Below are 24,157 nucleotides of genomic sequence, written 5' to 3'. Positions count from 1 at the left end.
TCCTTTTCTGGATAAAAAGATGAGAGAATTTGTGGAAATAGTGAACTGCTCCCTTTCCAACCAAACTCCTCAAGAACATGCTTTTTGCTAAACATACCCAAACAATCTCAGTATTTGCAATTTTCTTCCCGTGTGATAGTCTTGACCATTCCTTAATAAAATAATTAATTTCTTATGTTGTCCTTTCTTGTTTTCCTTTATTCCGTATTTGACAACACCACCTTCTTCATTTATGTCTTTGTAATTGCCAACATCTCTGATCACATACAAAGTTTGATGAAAAAATAAGGTAATTTTTAAATTTCCTAGGCTGTGTAAGTCAGCCCACTGAGCTGGTCTATTGGTTAACTCGTTATCACAAATCAGCTAATTTCAAGTCAAGATTTCTAAGGTTCAAATCCTAGTAAAGGCAGTTAGTTACTTTTATATGGATTTGAATACTAGATCGTGGACACCAGTGTTCTTTGGTGGTGGAGTTTCAATTAACCACACTTCTCAGGAGTGGTCAACCTTAGACTGTACAAGACTACACTTCATTTACATTCATACATATCATCCTCATTAATCATCTGAAGTAATACCTTACGGTGGTTCCAGAGACCATTTATTTAATTTTACATTTTATTTATATTTATTTTACATTATTTATAATGATTAATTAAAGTTGAAGTTTTACTTATATAGATTTAGTTTTAATGTTATTCGTTTAATATTTTTAACAAGACTAAAATAAAACAATAAGTTCCCAAATAATTAACTTCAAGAGTAATAAGAAGCGCTACAAGTCTACAAAACTATTTACATAATAAAGAAGTCCATATGATATGATCGAACTGCATTTTAGGAAGGTTTATGAGGCTCAACTTTAACCAGTAGACAATTCAACATTGCTCTTATAATTACTGTGCAGCTTCCAGAAATAGACGATACATATGCAGTACCCTCAACACAGATAAAACAAAGAAGAGAGTGACTTTATAGGTCTTAGCATCCTTAGTATAGATCTAATATAAAGGATGAGAGGTGGGTAACGAAAAAAAATTATCTATCTTCAGAGGAGCTGCAGTATGAGACAAACCCTACAAAGAATAGGTAAAGGTTCTCTAAGACAGAAAGCAACATTCTCATCAAGACTCTTCAGGAGATCAGGACCTTTTACCCCAACAGGGTAAGTATCTTTCGTATCAAACAGCTTAAATAGACACTACAATAAAAAATGCCTTTTCTCCAGAAATAAATGAGCATCAAAGAATAGATACAGGGTTCTCAAAGGACCTTTACTTTCTGCCCTCCACCTTCATTGAATGATTTTTTTTTTGTAATAATTCTCTTGAAAACGTCAAAAAAGCAGCTTACCAGTATTAGTCTTTCTTACACATCACATAAAATTTTATAAATACAATTAACCCTTTCTCTCAAATTTGTATGTTTCATCACAAATAAACCTTATTTTTGATATTATTTTTACTTTTTATAAACAGATTTAATTAATCAAAAAATTAAAAAGAAACAAAATATTATATATATATATATATATATTATAATTGTATAAAAATATACAATAATAATACTCCCATGGTACATTAATTATATCACAGGAATTATATCAGCACACTGATAACAGTATGTTCGTGACACGTGAAATTTGTTTTCATGAATAAATGTAATTTTATTACCACAGAATAACAAGTTTGATCATTTTTATTTGATCTTTGAAAATCACTTTGGGTGAATAACAGCTGATAATTCCTATTTTAGAATAATGATAATGCCATAAAGAAATTACATCCTGATTGTCCCAGTCTTTAATCATGGTCAGGGTACCTGAACCAGAATACATTTTTATTTCATTCTCATCTGATATGACAACTGTGATATATATATGCTCCTGCTTATTATTTACAAACATCTAGTATTGAAAACAATTTATTTTACAAATTATTTATAATAACTTCTATGATTATATTTAATGCTGTTTAGTAGTACACATTTGCGGGACCAGACCTTTTTTGGAGATTGTTAAAAAAAAATCACATGCTTATATTATTGTGTCCTACGGACTATTTGTAAGCTTATGCAAAAAAAAATTTGCATTTTTTAATTAATTGTAGAAAAATCAATGCACTATCAACTAGAAATGTTTTTTTGTGGTCATACCTTATTCAAAAACCTTTCTAAAGTTTAAAGAACCCCAAAACAGAAAAAACCTTAAAAAATAAGTTTGAAGTCACTTAACTTAAAATCAAGAAAAAATTTTATTATAGAATCATGATTTTTAGAATTGCTGTCCTGTTTTGTGTACACCTGAAAATTTCATGATTTTTGGCAAGAAACTGATAGTTAGTTAAATTTAGGTACACAAATCACAATCAGATTGAACATCCTTAAGTTCGTGATCAATTTCACTTGGTGTTCAAAATACACTGCTCATTTTGCGTGTTATAGCAGCTCTCTAATAAATATTGCCGGAACAAAGAAAACTAAAACATGAAGATGAAATAAGCATAGTGTTACCATCCAAACGTCACATACAGCTAAAAACAATGATAAATGCACAATGTTCTTGGCTCATCTACGTACTGTGCAACACACCAATAAATACAGTATTGTAAAAAAACTAAATAAACAACTGAAACAAAACGCTTTGTTATTGGGCCAAATGAAAACAATAACAAACAACTGAAATCAACACAAAAGTTATTCTTTTGTTTGGACCAAATGAAAACAATAACAAACTAACAATATTTATGTAATGAAGAACGAACACGATTAAATATGCTCTAAAAGTAAAAACATTAACAGTTGTTAAGTTCAAAATAATAATTATTTTTGTTTACCATCCGAATATTAATTGCATTGTCATGTGCGACTTTACCAAACGAATGTAACTTCTCATAAGCAGACTACCATGTTGCCATGACAACCAAACATGTGACGAGTACCGACCTCATTTTGACATTTTACAAAATTTTTACCAATTCGACTTTCTCGCATAAAATTAGATTGACAAAAAATTGCCATAACAGCATGGAACTCGTGAAAAAGAAGGAAAGGCCAGATGGATGCAATCTGTGTGACCATACAGTCATATCATTAAAAATACTGATTATTTAGTTTGAAAATTCTTCTTTTTTTATGTATACATATTCAAATTAATTTTCAAAAGGAAAATAAAACAAATAGTGAACTCAAATTAATTTCACTAGTAGAAATGTTAACATGTAAAAAACAAAACCTCCTAAGATGTAGATTCTTGGTAGCAAAAGAAAATATAAAATTAATATACAATAAAACAATTAAAAAAATAAATTCTTCTAAGTAGTGTATGCTGCAATATAATTACAGCAACTATGCTGTTGTAATAATATTGCTGCAATTTACTGAATTAATATACAGGTGCTTTTTATATGCACGCAAAAAACCACAGTGAACATAAATAAATATAACTACAATGAAAAATAAACCAATGTGTTGTAAATTCTAGACTTAGAATCTAAAGTATTAAAATATTGAAATCTGAACTTTCTAATGATGTAGGTTAACCTGGGTGAAGCAATTAATAATTCATTTAAATCAGTAACAGATTTAAAGAAAAGATTAAAAAAAGAAACCAAAGACAGAAATATTACAAGTAAATAAGATTTATTAAAAAAAAAAAACATAACAAATAATATAAATATTAAGTTAAAAAAAAATACTATCATTAATAACAAAGAAAGATTCTTCCATTCCAATAATAAAGAAAGCTGTTTTAATATTTAAGGCACTAAATCATTAAAGCAAAGTACAAGTAAAAAACAAGAGATTCAAATAACACAATTTTAAGCACACATTAATACAATTACTTTATTTAACCATTTGTAAAGACTTATACAAATGAATATTTTAAAGTAAATTTTTATTTTAACCTCTCTCTTTGCCTCTCTCAGTCACAATTTTAAACATTTATTTCATAAAATATATTAGCAAACATCAAGGTTTTCAGCAACATACAAATCAAGATATTTTTTATTTACCTGGATTACAATAAGTACATTAATATTAATTTCTTACTTCATCACTGTCTTACATGTAGTTGGACATTCAAAAACTTTGTTTGTTAAAATAGCTTTGAAAAACTTTAAATTAATAGAGAGACGAGTATGACAAAAAAACAGTTTTAGAAAATTTTTGGAATCTGATAATTAAACGATAAACATCCATAATCAACTTAACCTATATTTTTTGTAGTTCATTTCATCAAAAAAAGTATAGAAATTTAATAAAAATAACTCCATGCTTAGAAAGCAGTAACATTACAAAAAACAGTTTTATTATTCAGTAACTAGTAAAGTTTAATTATTGTGAATTATTACATACACAGGATGAAATTCTTTTATTATTCAATAACTAGCAAAGTACAATTATTGTGAATTATGTATATAAGATGAAATTCTTTTATTTATTATTTCCCAGTTTTTATGACGGTGACCTGTAACAGTATTTAATAAATCTGTGAATTTAAATAATAATATAATCAGGAGTACCAGCTTTACGCATCTTAAGATGGTGTGCATGCTGTTCTGAAGTTAAATAATGGCTTTTCACTACTTTATCTTCTAACATACGTTTTCTCCACTTCATCTGTCAACATAAAACCAAAGTGTTAATTATACACAAAAAAAAACATGAAATTTATTTCAGAGATATCATTTTTAAATACATTTTTGTTATTATAAAATATCTTTTATAAAAATCTCATACAACTTACATTAGTAAAAAGTTTAGATATAAAAGGTTGTTTCTTTCCTAGGAAAGCAGCTAGAATTAAAAGTTAAGGTTAAACATACTGTCACAGTTAAACTTTGAACACTTGCATCTTTTTTCCTAGCCTTATCAGTAAATGTCAGTTGATTTTGTGTAACATCATAATATCATTTCACATGTGATAAGGTGTTTATGAAGTTCAGTAAATTTCATGTGTTTATGAAGTTCAGTAAAAAAAAAACAATCTTTAAAAAAATTCAGTAAAAACACATGATTTGAGCATGTGTAGGATCGTAAAGTCCATTGTTGAACCTAGCCTAAAACATTTTAAATAAACATAATTCCATGTGATTTTTTTATTGTTTTTCAAGCTAAAAATGCCACCTGAAAGATTGTAGGTTGAGAACAAAGATGATATTATGAAAAGTGAGGGACTTATTGAAAGTGGGGACGACCCTAAATCAAGATTCTCATTAAGGTTTTTAATTACAAATTACTGGGGATAAAAGAGATCATATTTTGAGAGAATTAAGAGCTAAAACAAAAGATAGAAGATATTTTAGTTTTGTACCCTAAGATCAGATATTTTTTGAACAGACCTTCTATGTTGTGACTTACAATGAAAGACTGTAAGACAGGGAAAAATCTTCTAACGCTTCTATCAAAACCACAGATTCATAGTTTATTTGAAAATCGGAAAACTTATTAATTACATTTATTTAAGAGCTGATTCTACATAAGTATATACAATTCAAGTTATGAAATTACATTCAGATTTATTAAAAAAAAATTATATATATAATATATATGTATCTATTTTAATAAATGAATCACCCAGTACAAAACATTGAGACAAGACATATACTACCACAATTCTTCATGAAAGTACTTTTGTGAGATCCCGCATCCTCAACCTCAGTCATGATTGAAGTAATTCCATTATTGCATAATAAAAATTAAAAATATTAATTTCAGTAATATATATATATATATATATACTAATTTTTTTGAATATTCAAATAATTCATTAACATATTTGACCACTTTGTTAATAAATTAAAATATTATATGAAATACAAACCACCAAAGATAAGTAAAACCTATACCATATTAATTATAATTTTTGTGACCGTATGTGGTTAGAATGTAATGTATTGTAATATTATTTGTTGCGAGTTTTTGCTAAACTGATGTTTCTATTAAATTGCTTATGTTTATTTCAATTTCAATATCTAAAAAATGTGTTTTTCTGTTATGATCCCATTGATAAGCCTACTGTTTGTGAATAGCAATCATTCTCAAACACAAAGAAAGGATGGCGAGTGAGTTTGTTTGTTGTATGTGCTTACATTTTTATTTTAGCCGCTACAGGCGCAGAACAGGCCAATGGTGGTGCGCCAGGTGGCAGCACACAGTGTACGATCAATTCTTTTGTTTGAATGATTTATACTTCTCAAACGATTCATTCATTCGATTGATTTATACTTCTTGATACAAATGACTTATCTAAAATTATATTTGTGTTTTGGGGATAAGAAAGAAAGCGTTGGGGGTTAGAGTTGTATTAAAAAATCACAACTCAAGAAACAGCTACAAATGTTCAGGATTTTGAAACTTTCATTGTAAAAGTTTTTATTGTTGTTGTTAGTATGCTAAATTCATGAACGTTATTTAGTTACAATTGGGAAAAACATTTCACAAAATCATCTGTAATGAAATAAATCATGTAACATTTTCACGGCAGGCTGTAAGTTCATCTTTTTCTAGTTTCTTATAATAGTGATTAATGCATTGGTGTACTCTGGATTTCATTTCATCTACTTTTTTTATTATTTATTGTTTTGTCAATTGGCATATTACGACATTCATTACTTACTATTTTTGTATTAAAATTACAAGAAATTAATTTATTCATGACTATGTAACAATTTTTTTTTTTACATTATGTTTATAGATAAGATTCATTTTTATTCAAAGTATTATAACTATGAAATATGAACTATGGCTGTTTTAAAATTTATTAAAGTCTTATAGGATTATTTATTTTATGTATTTCAGAAGTCCAGTGAGTTTTGAGAATGAAGGTATGTAGGAATATCAGGTGATTCAAAAAGGACTTCACAACTTTAAAAGCATATAAAATTTTATTGATAATTTACAGATTCGGTTAATGTTTCGCACAGTAAAACACATGACATTTTGACTCATGTAATTCATTAGTACCGAATTTGGCCACCAATGCTGTCACCAGTGTTAATAATCATCTTTTAATTATCTAATAATCATAAATTCAATTTCTCACATAATAATAAAAAACATCTTGTTGACTCTTAAAAAAAGTATTAATTTATCAGACAAAATCTCATTTGGTGTGCAATAAAGTACATAAAGGAGAAAAGAGCTTTACAAAACTTTCACTGACATAATTACTGAATTGATGAAACAAAATTAACAGTTGTAAGCAACCAATCAATATGATTACTTTCCTGCTTTCAATTTGACACATCTACCATCAAACAAATAGGTAAGAAGTATTGAGTACAAAAACGATTAGTATATAATGTAACTAATAACCAATGATCAAAGGCAGTAAGGTAATCATTCTCAACATATGCTGACAAAAGCCAGTCCCTCTGTGGGTTGATCAGCTTTCTTCTTTACTTATATTCATCCCTTCTTCCAACTGTAGGTACTTTAACAACCCCCAACCCTAACATAGTTCTATTTGTAATTCTCTACTGTCACCTTGAATATAAAAAAAATATCATACATCTTTATTGGAACTCAAGAGTGGGATGGCAACTGTGTTTGCTGCCATGAGATGACACAAAAACCAAGCTAAAAGTTGAGGTAAGATCCTTTCTCAAGTTACAGACTATTTCTGATTAAATCTATTGTAAACTTTTAATAAATAGATAGAAATAATTAAATTGATGAGTGATTTCACAGAAGTAATTATAATATAATTAAATTAACAATGTAAGAATGTATAAAATTCATCCAGTACCAGTTAACTGAGAACGGCACAATCTGAACTGAGTACAACATGGTTGGCAAAATATCATGACCTTACAAACTTACTCCTCTCTTTTTTCTGTTTTAACCTCCGGAACCACTATAAGGTATTAATTTCAGATGATGAATGAGGATGATATGTATGAATGTAAATGATGTGTAGTCTTGCAGACTCAGGTTGACCATTCCTGAGATATGTGGTAACTGAAACCCAACCACCAAAGAACATCGGTATCCACTATCTAGTATTCAAATCCATAAAAACATAACTGCTTTTACTATGATTGAATCTTAGAAAACCTACTCACTGCAATACTACAGGTGACTGTCTAAAGCACAATACAATCAAGAAATTAATAAGGTTATATAAATCTTCATTTCTGTTCACTGAATACACATATATTTTACTTACAATTTTTAGCTTACTTATTGTAATTAATTATACACAGCTTATGACAGTAATTAAATAAGTATACATTTAACAATATTATTGACAAACGAGCGGTCTCGCTGCCTTTCTGGGCAAGTTATTAATTGCAAATTTATCTGTACTTACCAAATTAGGGAGTTTTGCATCGGATATAGAATACTCAGGACCAGTGAGCAATGGAATTACATCCATTCTTTCAAACCAAGGCCAAATCATATAATCAACCATTCCTGGACTATTTCCTGAAATTAAAAATTTAATGTTTATTACATTATAATCAGTAACTTTCATATTATGACATCATTACTAATGAAAGAAGTACAATTATTTGTTTTTATAATTTACTTCATCACAAAAGGTATTTTATGATGATTAAACTGAATATCAGATAAAACAAAAAGTAACAGGAATAATCGAATGTGAAAGCAAAGAGATTGTTTTGCTTAAGGTAGTGAAATGTAAAGTTGACAATATTTTAATAGTTAATAGAGGTGATTTTATATTTATCTATAATAAGACAGTTTAGGAAGTCAAAATAAGAATTAATAAGCTTTTTATAATTAGTTGTTCCATTTTCCATATATGTTTTTCATTTCCCTTTTTTTCTTTGTTGATTAACTGTGTTTTATGATGAGATGTTTTTTATGATCAACAAAGAAAAAAGGGTGATGAAAAACATACATGGAAAATGGATCAACTAATTATAAAAAGCTTATTAATTCTTATTTTGACTTCCTCAACTGGCTCATATTATTATAAATATAAAATCATCTATATTAACTATTAAAATATTTTCAACTTTACATTTCACTACCTTACGCAAAACAATGTCTTTGCTTTCACATTCGATTATTCCTGTTACTTTTTGTTTTATCTAATATTAAGTTTAAATTACTCAAAGTTATTTACTCTTTTATTTACTTACTTCTTTGAGGTAAAATCCTGCGTAGTAATACATATTTTCTTGTAGGTTAAATTTGGTCATTTCTTTAACAGATTTGAAAAATTTTATCTCTGGTATCTTGAATAACAGCATAATATCATACTTAACAAAATCTTGTTATTGGATGAACTTATTGATACTTCTATTCCAAAAAGAAATATAATTTCAAAAGCAACAATTCGTTTAATAATAATTTATTTAAAGAGAAACTAATCTATTATCTATTAGAAAGGAATGAAATGCAGATGGAAAAATGCCTGCATAAAAGAAGACAAAGGTAGAAAATACAGAAAGCTAAATGATGAGCTAAGAAGAGAGATTTGTAAAGGTAAAGAAAAATTAATCAGGAGAAAATGCAATGAAATGGATAAATGTAGGTAGATTTCATGTTCAAGGAGAGGAAAGGTTTAAAATATAAACTAAAAGTGGGAGAACAATGAACAAATCAATAGAGATTATAAAGCGACAGAAAGAGTACATGGAAGTATTCCAAGATAGGGAGAATAGGCCAAGGGAAGACAAACTGGAGCTAGAGGAAGAGAATAGTATAATGCATGATGATAAGGGGTATTATTGTTTGTAAATGAAATAGAAACTTTTCTATTTCATTTCTTTTATAGTAGAAGATGAAAAACAGAAAGCAATATGATGTGATGAGAAAAGTAAGAAAACATCTGCTGAAGACTGTGATTGAGGGAATGATGGGTGGAGAGAAGAAAAGAGGAAGAAGAAGGCATGAGATGACAGATTTAATTAAGACTGAAGAAAGATATGATGATATCACTACAAACTGGCACAGAATTATGAACAATGAAGGGCTGTAAAACGTCAAAGAAGCAGAACACAATGACTATTTATGATCATGAAATAAAATTGAAAAAATATCACCGTATACTGGGAACAAACCCAAGACCATACAACATATAATTCAACTGGTAGTTTGACTGATCAAGCTTAATACAAATAAAACAAATGCTTTCAAAAAACAAATTTATTTATCTGTACTTAAAGTAATGACTCCCATTTACATTTAATTATACCCGTTTTGTTTTAAGCATTAACTAAAAATTAAAACAATTTAATAATTTATTTTAATACTTATAGTAAATGAAAACACAACTAATAAAATTTATTTCTATGATACCTGAAAAATAATCAGTACTGCGCGATAACAACTCAGCTTCAAATGGCTCCAATGCAGTTAATAAATCATTAAATAATTCCTGGTCCATTTCTGGAGCAAAATAAATCTTGTACATAACTGATGAAACCTGCAGATAAAGAGAAATCCAAATTTCAAATTAAAAATTATTGTGTGATAATTAAATATATGATTTTTTAGTTTTAGATGATCATGAATCTGATAAAAAAGGTGTACGTGACCATAGTGTTATTTTAATGCATCGAATAAGAAATGGTTACATCTGAAAATAAATTTAAATAACCAGTACATGTTGACTGTGCCCAACATAGGTTACTGACATCCACACGGGTAACAGGCGAAAATTAAATATTTTATCTTATATATTAACCTACAATAATCAATCTTGAATTTGGACCTGAACACTTTCATGTTAAATTTATTACTTTTAATAAAATATAAGTTTTTAAACTACTTATTAAAAAAATGTCCATTATATCTTCATATATATATTTCAATATCTTAATATATATATTATATCTTTTAAAATAAAATGTTCCTAAAAAGTATTCAAATTTTATAACTTGTTAAGTTTTCTTGATTCATAAAATTTTTAAGTGAATTAACATTTTGTTTGCTATTCCTGTGGTTTTGCAGAAAATGCTTTACATCCTTCCTGATAAATTCATTTTCCTCAATTTTATTATTCATGTTATAGTAATCTCATAATTAAAACCCACAAAAATTATACCACTGTTAAAACTTGCATTTCCTGCTATCTATTATTAAATAATATGCTACAACTTGATAAAGAATTTTAAAATCAGATTAATATGAATAAAAATGAAGACAACTGGTATATTTATAAAAAAGTTTATACTGCATACACTAATTTGAAAATTAGATTTTTTTAATTGCCATTTTTTTCTATTAAATCTCTTCACTTTAGTGAGTTTTCAACAGAATTTCTTCAAAAATTTTACGTCAAAGCACTATTGATTGTTTTTTCATTTTATTATTAACTTTCTTGTAACAGAATGACAAAAATGTTGATTGTAACAAATGACAAAGCACTATTGATTGTTTTTTCATTTTATTATTAACTTTCTTGTAACAGAATGACAAAAATGTCAACAGGTTGTTGACGAAATGCTTATAATTTTTTTTTTTTGGGTTAATGCAAGTTTTTTCCATCTTTTCCATCATCAGCTATGATAACTTATCTGGCACTGATTATATTATTATTATTATTACAAAATACATACAAGTTGTTTTTATTCAGTATAGTTCATTTACAGAATCTTTAAAGAAGCAGTAATAATAAAACACAATGTGTATTTATATAAAAAATGGTTTTCTGAGATTTGGCTTAATATTACATTATATTTAATACTCATTGAAACATCCAAAAATATTATGCATAAATACAATTATTCAAAGACACTTTATTACAGTGCATTTTTTTGTATGCATCTTATCTTAAACATGTATATTGTTTATTTATCAAAAAAAGGCGTGTCTGATATAGGAGACTGCACATATTGCAAGTATGGTTACTGGACAATAAATATAACCATAAAATTTGGTGCACTGCATCAGCTACAAGAGTCAACTGCACCAGGTAAGGGCCATCCATTTCTCAATCATAATGTTTTTTTATAAAAATAAATTATCTCTGAACTAGAAAATACAAAAACCATTTCAGTACGTGAGAATACCTAGACTAAAATTTGCATGGTATTAAAAAGGGTATATTAGAAAAAAATTTATTTTTTCACCTCTGTGCTAAGATGATAGAAATTCTTGAAAATTAGGTGGAACTATAAGTATTTTACATTTTTTTATACAATGCACACTCAAAAAAAGTGTCAAAAAATCATCTTCTAAACAATTGCAAACTGGTATTATACCTGATACTCAGAATTATTAATTTTGTGATTTCAATAGAAGCTTTATTATGGTCAACTATTGCTTAATTTTCTAATTCCTAGCCAAGAAGTAGTACAGCATTATACATATACAGGATGCCCCATATAAAACGCAACCCAACCTTATATTGGGAGGTATTGAAATAATAAAAAGGCATGTGTAAATGTAATTTTTATTATTACCATCCATTACCTTACATTTAGAGTAAATGTTGGAAGTGGCCGCTATCTTCTTGAATACAAGCTTCAATTCTTTTTACAGCGTTTCTTGCAACTTTTTTCAAAGTTTGTGGCTGGATATTTAATACAGCTTGTTCAATATTGACTTTCAATTGTTCAAGTGTTCGTGGTTTGTTGCTGTAGGCTTTTTCTTTGAGGTAACCCCATAGAAAAAAATCTGCCGCAGTCAAATCTGGAGATCTTGGTGGCCACAAGCCTCGACTGATAACACGATTACCAAAGAATTCCTCAATGAAATCAGAAGTTGAACCTGTGTAGTGTGATGTCGCACCGTCATGTTGTAGCCAGCAGTGTCTGTCTTCCTCTTCCAAGAGTGCAATGAACTGAAATAAAATATCCTGATATCGTTCTGCATTAATGGTGTACTCAAAAAAAATAGGACCGATTATTTTCTTCCGCGATATCGCGCACCACACGCCCAACTTCTGCGGGTGTAATTGTTTTTCGTGATAAACATGGGGATTTTCAGCACTCCAAATTCTACTGTTTTTTCATCCAAATTAAACTGTGCTTCATCTGTGAAAAATAACGAATCCATAACATTAATTCCCTCACGCAGAAATCGACAGAACCGTTGACAATATTGTAGCTGTTTTTCTTTGTCGGGCTCAAGAAGTCGATGAACCGTTTGAATGTGATAAGGTCGTAATTGTAATTGTTTGGTCGCCCGATGATTTAGACAAATTAATTTCAACAGACAAACGTCTGATCGATTTATTTGGAGAGGCGAGTAATCGGTCTTTGATTTTAGCGACTGTATCTGTATTCAACACTGACGCAGATATTTTGTGTTCCTTGTTATTAACAGAACCAGTCTCTCTAAATTTTGCAACTAACCTTAATACTGATGTTTTGTTAGGAGCTGGTATATCTGGGTACTTATGGCGAAACAAATCTTGCATCACAACCACTGATTTCGTACTGAAGTACGACTCAACAATGAAAACACGTTCATCTAGCGAAAACACCATCTTGTCTCTAGCAATACACTGAACGTTTTGTTGTTACTATCGGTAGTATTCTACTTCGTCGCCGCGATGTTCAGATGTTGGACGAGTCCATTTCAGTAACGAGTAAGGGAGTAAACTTGACTTTTGAAATTTCATGGATGAGTGATTGATGGGTTTTATATGGGAACCCTGTATTATACATAGTATTATACATTATCAACCGTTTCAATAAATAATTATTAAAAACTATCAGTTTTACTCAATCTACATATATGTCATAAAAATACAATTTTAACGCCAGTAGTCAATTAAAACTTTGTTATTCAAATTTTTATGAGGGCTTTTTTGAGTTAATGTTAACCACTTCATTTTCCAGCTGCAGGATGATCCGACTATTGCAAGGTCACCTTGCAATAAGGTATTTAGTGATTACAATCTGTGAGTTTCAAGTTTTTGCAAGGATTTTGAAAATGCTGTCTATATACATTAGTATGTATATATATATTTGCTCTCTGCTCAAGTTTGAGGTCCTGTTATAATCTTCATCTGTACACTACTGATAGTCTCAGAAATATTTGATCAACCTCCTAGTAGTAGTAGGCGTAAAGAATAGATAGCAGTACATATTTATGCAAAGCATCAGCAATAAATGCAGACCAATTTTATCATTAAATGAATCTTATATAACATAAGAAAAGATTATTCCTAAAATCATCTTAATTATAAAAGTAATCTTAAACAATTAAATATTAATACAAGGGGATTATTAAGTACAAGCTTTTAATTTTCACTGAAATTTCTTCAGAGTAAATTTCCACATTTGAAAACTAAAAAAAACAAAAAGTTACCTTGCTGAAATTTTCGATAAGTATTTTATCTTTAGCTTTTTTCAAAGGATCATCAGAAACAAGCTTTGAGTCGCCATACTTTTCATCCAAAAATTCAGAAATAATCAGGCTTTCATACAAATCACAATCATCCACAATAAGAGCTGGTACTTTACCGGTCGGTATCATTTTTACATACCACTCTGGTTTAGTAATGAGATTAATGTAAACAACATCATATCTGAAACACCATACAGACACACATCATAAGATTAATTTTTATAAAACTAATTTTTTAATATAACAAAACTTATTGTAATAATAAATACCTATTAAATATCATAAATATTTTAAATTGGTTATTTTATTAACACTATCATCAAAATGTTTAAAAATTATAAATAAAACGAAATAAAAATAAAAATGATATGACATCTGGAACACCACAGGGAGTATTAAACTCAATCTGAAATTTAAAAGGTGAGAAGGTAAAATACCTAAGCCTGAGGTTTTTTCAATGTACCAGTTCCTGTACGTAAATCACTAAAAAAAATAAGTAAAAATAATTTTTTCCATAAAATCTTGAAAAAATGTCAAAAAAGATTATGATGTGGTTAAATATGATAAAAACCATCTAAATTTCAAGTCAGATAATATCTCAAGCTCAGGCAGCATAATTCAAATACAAAAACCTGTTTTAACAATAAACCATTTTTTTTTTTATGAAAATTATTACTGGGAAAACGAATAACTACACCCACCAAAAAATGTATCATAAGATTTGTAATAGGAAATAAAAACATTTAATTAGAGCAAACATAAATAATATACACATACCACTACACAAATTTTAAACTTTTTATTTTGAAATTTCATGTATATACTACTAAGTAATGATCATTTTAACCAACATTCTGAGTTGTCTAAGGTAATTACAGAACAAATATACATTTATTGCAAGGATATAATCTATATCTTAACATAAAAATTAAAATTCTTTTTTATGTAAGTTACTTTAAATTTACAGAACTAACTTTTATCATTACAGTTAGTAAAATCATTACTAACAGTAGTTATTTGTTATTCCTACCTTCACATCAAAAAAAAAGAAGAAATATTACAGGAATATTTCAAGTTTAGTGCTTTTTTTTATCACGATGTCTCCACAGATGCCAATTATCTCAACAAGACTCCTTTCCAAATATAATACTGATTTTCTTTTATATTTGTATTCTACAATAGAAAAAAATCCTACAGAAACTTTTAATATAAAGACAGATGATGATGTAAAAAGCCCCTTTAATTCAAAACAGCATTAAATTAAAAAGCAAATTTTTTTTTTTTTTATTACAAAGGAAAGTAGATAGGTTTTCTCCCTAAGCTTGCTTTCTTAACTCAAATTACAAAAAAAAAAAAAATCAATTATACAAAGAAAGAAAAATAAATAAAGTAAAAAACTAAACTGATTTAATCAATTTTTAAAAAACTAAATTGACTTATTACTAATGTAAAAGGTTCAACTATTAAAAACCTAATAAACTGAAAGACCATGAACAAAGACCTCAATTGATTCACAAAAGTTACTAGTTCTATAAAAAAGTGACTTTACACATCTTGTGTAATCTTTATATATCAGGCATATTCATAAAGAGCCATTGGCTTAAAATTAAATATTAGTGGGTCTAAACGCAGTTTCATGTATGTAGGGCCATGTGTAAGCTATTTATGAAGCCACTGCAGTTGTTTTGATTTAGCAGTCGTTTGCCTGCCGGTGAATGCAAATCACAATGTCTGTGACAATTGTTTCTCCCACCAGTTGTCAAGTGCACGCTGTGATTTGATTTTTATGTGCAAAAGGATCTTCAGCTGCTGAAATTCATCGGGAGTTGGGCCTATGGTATGGACCTACAGTAATGAGTGAAGAAAAGGTTAGATAATGGTGTCGAGACTTCAACACTGGTTGTATAAATGTGCATGAGGAAGAGCGGAGTAGCAGGCCTAATATTCAGACCAACCAAATCATTCAACAAGTGAACTGAAAACCGCAATGTGATTGGTGATTGACGATTAGTGCTCTGGCTGATGAATTTCCGCATGTTGAACACATCTCTATCTACACAATTGTCCCGACCTTACACCTAGCAACTACTTCCACTTCTTGCATTTCAAGAAGTGGCTTGGTGGACAACAGTTTGAAAACGACGAGGAACCCAAGACTGCCATTGTCAACTGGTTCAATTCCCAGGTGACAAACTTCTATGCAGAGGGGATAAAGCAACTGGTGTAGCGTTACAAAAAGTGCTTAGAACTGAATAGAGATTATTTGGAAAAGTGAAGTAAATATGAAATAAACTAAAACTGTAAAACCTTTGCTCACGAGTTAATTTTTTATAATGACCAAATGGCCCTTACTTTATGAATATGCCTTGTAACATTAAGTTGTGTAAAGGTAGCACTTGAAGTTACAATTAAAAGGGTATCGATTTAAACTGAATACAAGAATCACAAAAAATATAAAGATCTCTGTAACAATCAACACTGAAAATGCACAAATTCTCAACAAGATAGAATGAAATGTAGAAATCGCATCTAAAAATATAGAAAAGGTCATTTCCTTTTGAGAAAGAATAAACAGGTTAAAAGACAATAAAAGATAGCATAAATCAATAAGATTATTAAAAACACAGTATATAATAATATTGCAGTTGCAAGGATAAAACACCTCGATGAACCTTCAAGAAGAAACCCAAAAAACTGCCTCAAATCATCAGTCAGAAAACCTACAAAGGGTAAAAATACCCAAACTTCCAAAAACAAATTAACAAAATTTGTTTGTATCTGTTTCTGTTTTTTTATTGCTATTATTATTTTTTATGAATACATAGGATCACTTTGGTCAGTCAATTATCAGTTTCTTCGATGGTACTGTTTTGGCCTTGCGGTCTTCCCAGTACTTTTTCATACATTCTGATCTTTGTACCCTTTCTCGATTTGAAAATGTTCATGTTGCAAGTTTTTTCTTGTGAGTGTGAAGTGAATGTTTTTGTTCTTGATCTTGTTTAATTTTATCTTATCTGTGGTGTCTTCTGGTGTAAGGCCAATTTTCTTCAGATCCATCTCTCTTATTTTTCTGATCCATCTGCATCCTGTCTTGGTGTTTTTCAAGTCGAGCATACTGCACTACCTGTTTCAGAAGTCTTGAATCCTCATCATATGTCCAAAGAATCCTAGTGTTCTCTTACACATGGTATCAGTGATGGGTTCTAATTCTTTGTACATGACTTTGTTGGACACAATCCACCACTGCCCATCTTTCTGGTACGTTTTATTGATGGAGGTTCTTCCAATTCTTCTTTAGATTTTCTAGAGTTTCTCTGTCTTTGATTGTTCATTCAGGTGGAAGAGTGGTTTCTGCTGCATAAGTGGTTTCTGGTTTTATAACTGTGTTGTTTCTTATTTTTGTGTTTATTGATAGGCATTTTTTTTTATTCTAAGCGTACCAGGTTAATTTTTCACCTTTAGCTAGTTTGTTTCTTCTTATTTGGATCGAGGTTTTTTTCTGTTTTATAAATACAACTCTGGAAAAAAAGGGCTCCAAACAGAAGCAGTAAGTATACAGAATGTAGACTTCAGGACAAAGAGCTGAAAAGAACAGCTACCCATCATGAAAACAGCACAATCGCAAGAAAGATCCCAAATTTTATTAGCTTTGCAAATTAAAAGTTCAACATCCTCTTTAGGTATCAAACAGCACCCCAAAAAAGTAGCCTAATATACTTGTGCAATTGTGTGAATTGAGTAACAGAAGGATATATTTTTTTGACATGAGTATTAAAACTGCATTTATTTATATTCAGCTTCAGACAGTTAGCTCAGAAGATTTGGCCATTCAAAAACCACATCACGTCACATGGAAGTGGACAGAATTCTTTAACCACTCACCATTCCTGCAAAAAAACATTAACTTCATCTACAAACATTAATCACTGATAGTACTCCAGAAAAGTAGACAAATCATTAATGTACAGAAAAACCAAAGTTGGTACTTACAACCTCTAACTTGACAGATCCATATTCTTTAAATTTCAGAGCTTTTATAAACACAAAATGCTTGCTTTCTGTGTAAAGGGTAATTAATAAAACTTTTACCAGTGGAACAGCTGAAATAATTATGAAGACTTACTTCATATATGCAATAAAATCTTCCAATTTAAACTAAAAAAAAAAAAAACTTTAAAACAGACTGTAAATAATACATTAACTCTACCTTCGACCTCTAATATCTGTGTCAATAAAATCAATGAATTAATTATGCAATGGATAAAAATAAGCATGAAATTATTGTGACTAAATTTCTGTTGATGATGTTTAAACTTAATTGCTTCAATATAAATTTCTCAACAACTGTGTCTTAAGTAAAAAATAAAACACTCAAAACTTGCACTATTAAAGTGTTTTTCTTTTAATATTTTATATGAATGTTGTATTTTTCAGTCATCATAAAATATTTAATTCACTGCTAGCTTTTTTTACAAGGCTTTTTTTTACATGGTGTTGATAATTATCTGTCCAGTGAATTAACACTTAAGCTTTAAAGCCTAACACTGAACCTTTATGGAATAAATAATGGAATTTCTGCAGCATACAAAAAATGTCATGTTAGACTGGATTTGAACTTGCGACCCATGGATGAGAGGTTGAGATGCTCCACAGAGATTGACATTTGTTCCATGTCTTTGTCATGAGTATGAATAATTCTGTCATAATATGCATATTTATCAGTTGATATGGAAATGCATAATAGGTAACATTGTAAATATGAAAAAAGTTGCATGTTAGTACTCCAAAATCTATCCAGAGAAGGAATAACCAATAAGAATTACACTTTATTACATATAAAATTTATTTATTTTACTTGTACTAATTATAACAATAAACAAATATGAAAAATACAAAAAATATGCAGATATACTTACGGAATTTTTGTTGCATTTAATACCAAGTGCACCCGCTGAGCATAAGGACAAAAACGCATACTATATAATCTCAATTTATTCTCAACCAGAGATGGATTTGTTGAACCTAAAAAAATAAGTATGTATACAAATACATTAAAAAAATTCTATACTACAATAAAAATAAGATCTTTTCAATATCCAACATTTTATTATTCTTGAAAGTTATTTTTTTGTTTTTATTTGATTCAATCCTCACATTTGTTTTAATTTATAACTTTTTTACCTGAAGCCATAATAATTAATCAATTACACTGCTTTGTCACTAGTTGTAGTATACAAGTTGTACAGCTCCTTACAATGAATTTCATTTTTCAAGTAAAATGTAAACAAATCAAACAGCAAGAATCTACTGCAGAAATTAAATAACATTTGTATAAGGGATGCCAAAAATTAATCAAATTGATTTTTGGTCAAATATAAACTAGGAATCTGATAAAAGTCTATACAATAAGAGTGCCAAAATTTCTACACATTATTAATCAACAAATAACAACCCATAATCAACAATAATTTCAAAATTATAAAACTAGATCAACTTGATAAATGGTATGAAACCAGATAACTGTTTTCACACCATATAGACATGAAAACAGTAAAATCTCACTTTCCAATGATATTTATGTTTTTTCTGAGATTCTGAAGGTAATTCTTATGACTGAGAGCTGATAAAAGAGTGTCTTGTAAAATTATTTTTTTCTATGTGTTATGTTAATTTAAGTGACGGACAACAAAAATTAATAATCATGCATAATATTATAATGTAATCGAAACATTTTATTGATGAATATAATTAGAGAAAAAACAAATCAGAAGAGTAAACCTCTGTAAGTATTTTTAGACGAGTTTATATAAGATAACTCTTGCACATTATATAATGCATATAATTGATAAATACTTTATTAAAAAATAACCTAAAGCAGCAGACTAATTGAATAAATAAACAAAAAACAAACCTTTATACATAAATTTGTTCCTACTTAAATAATTTTATGCAACAACATGTCTAGTCTATCACAATTAATAATTATCAACAAAAACGATTATAAACACAATAGATTAACAAATTTACATAAGAATTTTTCAAATCCATTGATTCATCATAATGTTATTTAAATGATATCTAAAGTAGTGCATTAAATTTGTTATTAGTTAAAAGAGATAGTTATCATGATCAACTAAATTAAAATTTGTAATAAATATCAAGACAAGTACACAAATTTAAACACATCATAGTTTTATTTATTTTTATTTCAATTTTTTTTTATATTTGTTTTTTTATGTTTATGCATAATAAGATCTGCAACATTTGAAAATTTCTTTTATTAATTTATGAATGCACTCACATGTTCTAAAAATTTCTGTTCTGTTAGTTTACAAACATACATTTCCCTACAATTATTTTTTTGTATATAAATATATTACTGTTATTAAATTTATTCTGTTAAGTAATTTTAGTATAATTCAAATATTTTGCTAGTCTAAAAGATGTACTATAATTTTTCAATAATATAAACATTAATTATTTTATTTTTATTGATAAAATTATATGTAATATAACTCAAAGATTTGCTTTTTTTATTTTCAAATGAAATTAATGATTTTTTGTATTGTTTTAAACATAGTTTTTATTAATAATTTCTATAAAAATATTCTTATACCCATTTTGCTTTTCTATAAATATGATTAATTTCTTTTTCTAATTCTGTTTTATTTGTATTCATTTGTAAGCTTTGTGCATTATGGCATAGTGTGAGTTTATTTTGTGGGTAGCAAGGGATGACTTGATTCCCTCTTAATAGTTATATTATGATGCATTTGTTTTCTATAATCTACTATACCTATTTCATTGTTTTCATTAATGTGTTAACGTCTGAAAAAGGTTACTGATCTATTATCAGTTTCTATAATATATCTTTATTGAATTTAATTTATTTACAAGTAAAATGTAAATGTAGTTCATCATTTTTTACAATGAGGTTAAATACTACTAAAATGTCAACTCTATATATTAAAAGGATGTCATCCATAAAAGGTACACCATATACTGTATATTTCTTTAAATACTGCACAAAAATGTCACACAATAGCTATCTACAGTACTTTTATAATAATTTTGTTTCCTAATTTCAGTATTTATTTCTTTTTTGAATTTTTTTAATGTTTATGGTATTTTCAATACGTATATTTATATAATAATGTTTTAGTATTATTATTAATGTTTAAAGTGTTTAGTTTATCAATCAAATCATTACAATTATTTACATTGTAAGTACATAGCAAATTTACTCTAAATAACTCACATGAGTACTGTTAATTAGTATTATTAGATTTAACAAAGTAATACAGATTTAAGTATTTTCAAATATTTATAAGTGGAGTCCTTTACTTATCAGAAATTATTTTTATCAATGTAGTCCTTAATTTTATTTATGTATTTTTTCTATAATGAGTGTAGGAGTGTTTATTTATCTGATTTAATAATAATGGCATTATAATATTTTTTTCTTGCATTTTATTGAATTGGTTGCAGATACTATATCCTTAAATCATTGTGTTTTATTAATTTATGTAAGGTAACATCATCTTTTACGCCATTAATATTTTTTGAATAAAATTCTGATTTTAATGCAATAGTCATATTTTATTAATCTTTCATTCCTATTCAAAGTTCATTACTTGCAGTTCATTACTGCAGTATTTTTTTATGTTCAGTAACATTTCATGCAATAAAACAAGCACTGCTCTACTCAGTTAAAATTTCTTAATTTCTATCATACAGAATCCACAGTGAATGTATTGATTTAAATTTAAGACTGATTTTACACTAATAAAGAAAGAAGGAGACCCTTATGGTCAATCCTAGACTTCAAACAAACACAGAACGAATAAAAAAAAACCAATAAAAACCTAATTATCCAAAAATAAACTATACCAGCCAAGTTTATTTATTGAACAATATATCTGAAACCACAATAATTAAATAAGTGTTCATGAAATAAAAAATTAAGAGTAAACACCATAAGCAAGAAACAAAATGTACATTTCAATAATAAGAAATTATGCAGCTTTAGAAATGATTAGTAAACAAGTCCACCCATTTTCAAACAACATGGATAAAAAATGTTAAATAAGATTTTTTTTTTTTATATTTTATAATTCAATTATTAACTTTTTAACTGTTATAATTTTAATTCTAGTGTAAGGAATATATTAACTGTAAAATAAGTAAAGCGAATTATGAAGTTATTTCTCAAAACCAATCAATAATTGTGTTGTTTTAACAGCGATTAATTCTGGATACACGAGTACAAACATATTTCCACCTCCATGCCCGTAACCTACACGTTACGTAATTGTATAAATTATAATCTGTTCTTAAAATTTTTACCGACACAGTAAAAATAATATGAATAAAGATTTTTGAAGATAATAATACATTTAATTAGATGAAACGCAAGACAAATATTGTTCTAACATGTAAAACTGCAGGAACAAACTAATCGTCACCACTACAACTTAGTAGTTTAAAAAAATATTAACTACAACAAAGCTACTCATAACAGTTAAATTAAATAGCATATCCTGAAACATCTGTAGGTTATGTTCATATTAAATTAACACAAAGCATAATTCCTACCTGTACTCAAATGTTCAACTGACATTTTTGAATAATGCAAAAAATTTACTGTAAACGAATTTATTAACAGCAGTAAAACAGGCAGTTAATTGAAATTCATACGTTACGCGACCAGACTTTAGTGATGAAATGTTCTCATAAGCAGAAACAATATCTATATTAAATTATTAATCATACTTAGCGCTACGAACGTCAAAGTCAGATACTAAACTAAGTTACAAGAGGAACTACATAGTTGAGAAGATAATACATCATATCTTCTCAACTATGTACTACTCTAATCAACAATCTAATCATTAGTTCACAACTAATTTTAATTGTCTGTTATTATATACCCACCTCAGATTCTCTTAAAATTCTAAACATATTACGAAACTACAATCTTTTTCATGTCTAACAATTTTGAAGGTCAGAAAGAAATAACTTCAAAATTGTACTTATTTAATATGATAAGACTCGATGATCTGGTGCTAAATCCTCTTCCGTAACTTCTGTGCGGTAGCCGTTTCGAAATTGTATACTGAGAAATCCCAGTGAAGATGTTATGTATTCGAGCATTGTGGTTTGGATGTTTAATTTTGAATAAAATTCAGCGTGGTGCCCCACAAAATGATATTTTCAGTTAACCGAATCTGGGCTCTTTTGACGGAGATATCAGGTTCGAATCACGGTGTGGCATTGCATTTTTAAAAAAATGCAATTTCATTCATCCTCTGAAGCAATTCTTAACGGGAGTCCAGGAGACTAAAAAACGCTCTTTTGACCGGACTTCACCATAACTTCTCAATAGTGTGAGTGTGAGCACCAGTCTACGAAATCAAAAATGTAATTGACTATTCAGGTAAACAAAACCTTCCTTATTTAGGTAATTACATGAACGTCAACAATTCCTAATTATTGTCACACCTTGTTAATGTTAAGAAATATCTCCGTGCTTCAATTTGGTGCTCGGTTTTAAAAAAAAGTAATTTGTGTGATGCATAAATGTGGTTGTCTTTTATAACAAAATAAAACTTCGACTTGATATCATTCGAAATAAATTAATGTACTTCTAGGTATTTCAGATTTTTTTTACAAAACTCCTGAATACAGGATCGGTTTTGCTAGAGGTTACGAAATTGCTTTAGTGGATGGTAAAATAATATTTGATTTTAAATGTAATAACCCACTTAATATTTTTTAAAAATGAATCGACTTATTTTCCATCAATGCAGTATTTTTTAGATGCCGTCAGTTCTATAGCTGATTTAAGGGTAAGTCAATTATTATCCGCAATGTAGTT

At 28.2% G+C, this 24,157-nt stretch overlaps 1 protein-coding gene across 3 annotated transcripts; it reads right to left on the bottom strand.

Moving 5' to 3' along the window:
• Nucleotides 1-3,623: 3,623 nt before the first annotated feature.
• On the bottom strand, nucleotides 3,624-23,065 carry LOC142328745 (pyrimidodiazepine synthase-like). 3 transcript variants are annotated; one of them, XM_075372732.1, is made up of 6 exons: nucleotides 22,876-23,065; nucleotides 19,197-19,302; nucleotides 14,242-14,461; nucleotides 10,279-10,405; nucleotides 8,318-8,433; nucleotides 3,624-4,623 (listed from the first exon to the last, which is right to left on the bottom strand). In XM_075372732.1, exons 1-6 carry the CDS (start codon nucleotides 22,898-22,900, stop codon nucleotides 4,501-4,503), a joined length of 717 nt encoding a protein of 238 aa, XP_075228847.1. In that variant the 5' UTR covers nucleotides 22,901-23,065; the 3' UTR covers nucleotides 3,624-4,500. The 3 variants fall into 3 exon arrangements, with proteins under 3 accessions (XP_075228847.1, XP_075228848.1, XP_075228850.1); XM_075372733.1 differs by lacking the exon at nucleotides 22,876-23,065 and adding an exon at nucleotides 22,675-22,799; XM_075372735.1 differs by lacking the exon at nucleotides 22,876-23,065 and adding an exon at nucleotides 22,454-22,580.
• Nucleotides 23,066-24,157: the final 1,092 nt, after the last annotated feature.

This window comes from Lycorma delicatula, chromosome 8 (assembly GCF_047948215.1).
Source record: "Lycorma delicatula isolate Av1 chromosome 8, ASM4794821v1, whole genome shotgun sequence".
In the NCBI taxonomy this organism is placed as follows: Eukaryota; Metazoa; Arthropoda; class Insecta; order Hemiptera; family Fulgoridae; genus Lycorma; species Lycorma delicatula.
This window is presented reverse-complemented; position numbering and strand designations above follow the sequence as displayed.

Excerpts from the sequence above, each read along its gene's own strand:
- LOC142328745 (XM_075372732.1), bottom strand. The coding sequence starts at position 22,900 with ATGTCAGTTGAACATTTGAGTACAG. Across the intron at positions 14,462-19,196 it reads TTAAATGCAACAAAAATTCC|ATATGATGTTGTTTACATTA; the intron begins GTAAGTATATCT and ends ATGGTGTTTCAG. Across the intron at positions 10,406-14,241 it reads TTATCGAAAATTTCAGCAAG|GTTTCATCAGTTATGTACAA; the intron begins GTAACTTTTTGT and ends CTTTATCTGCAG.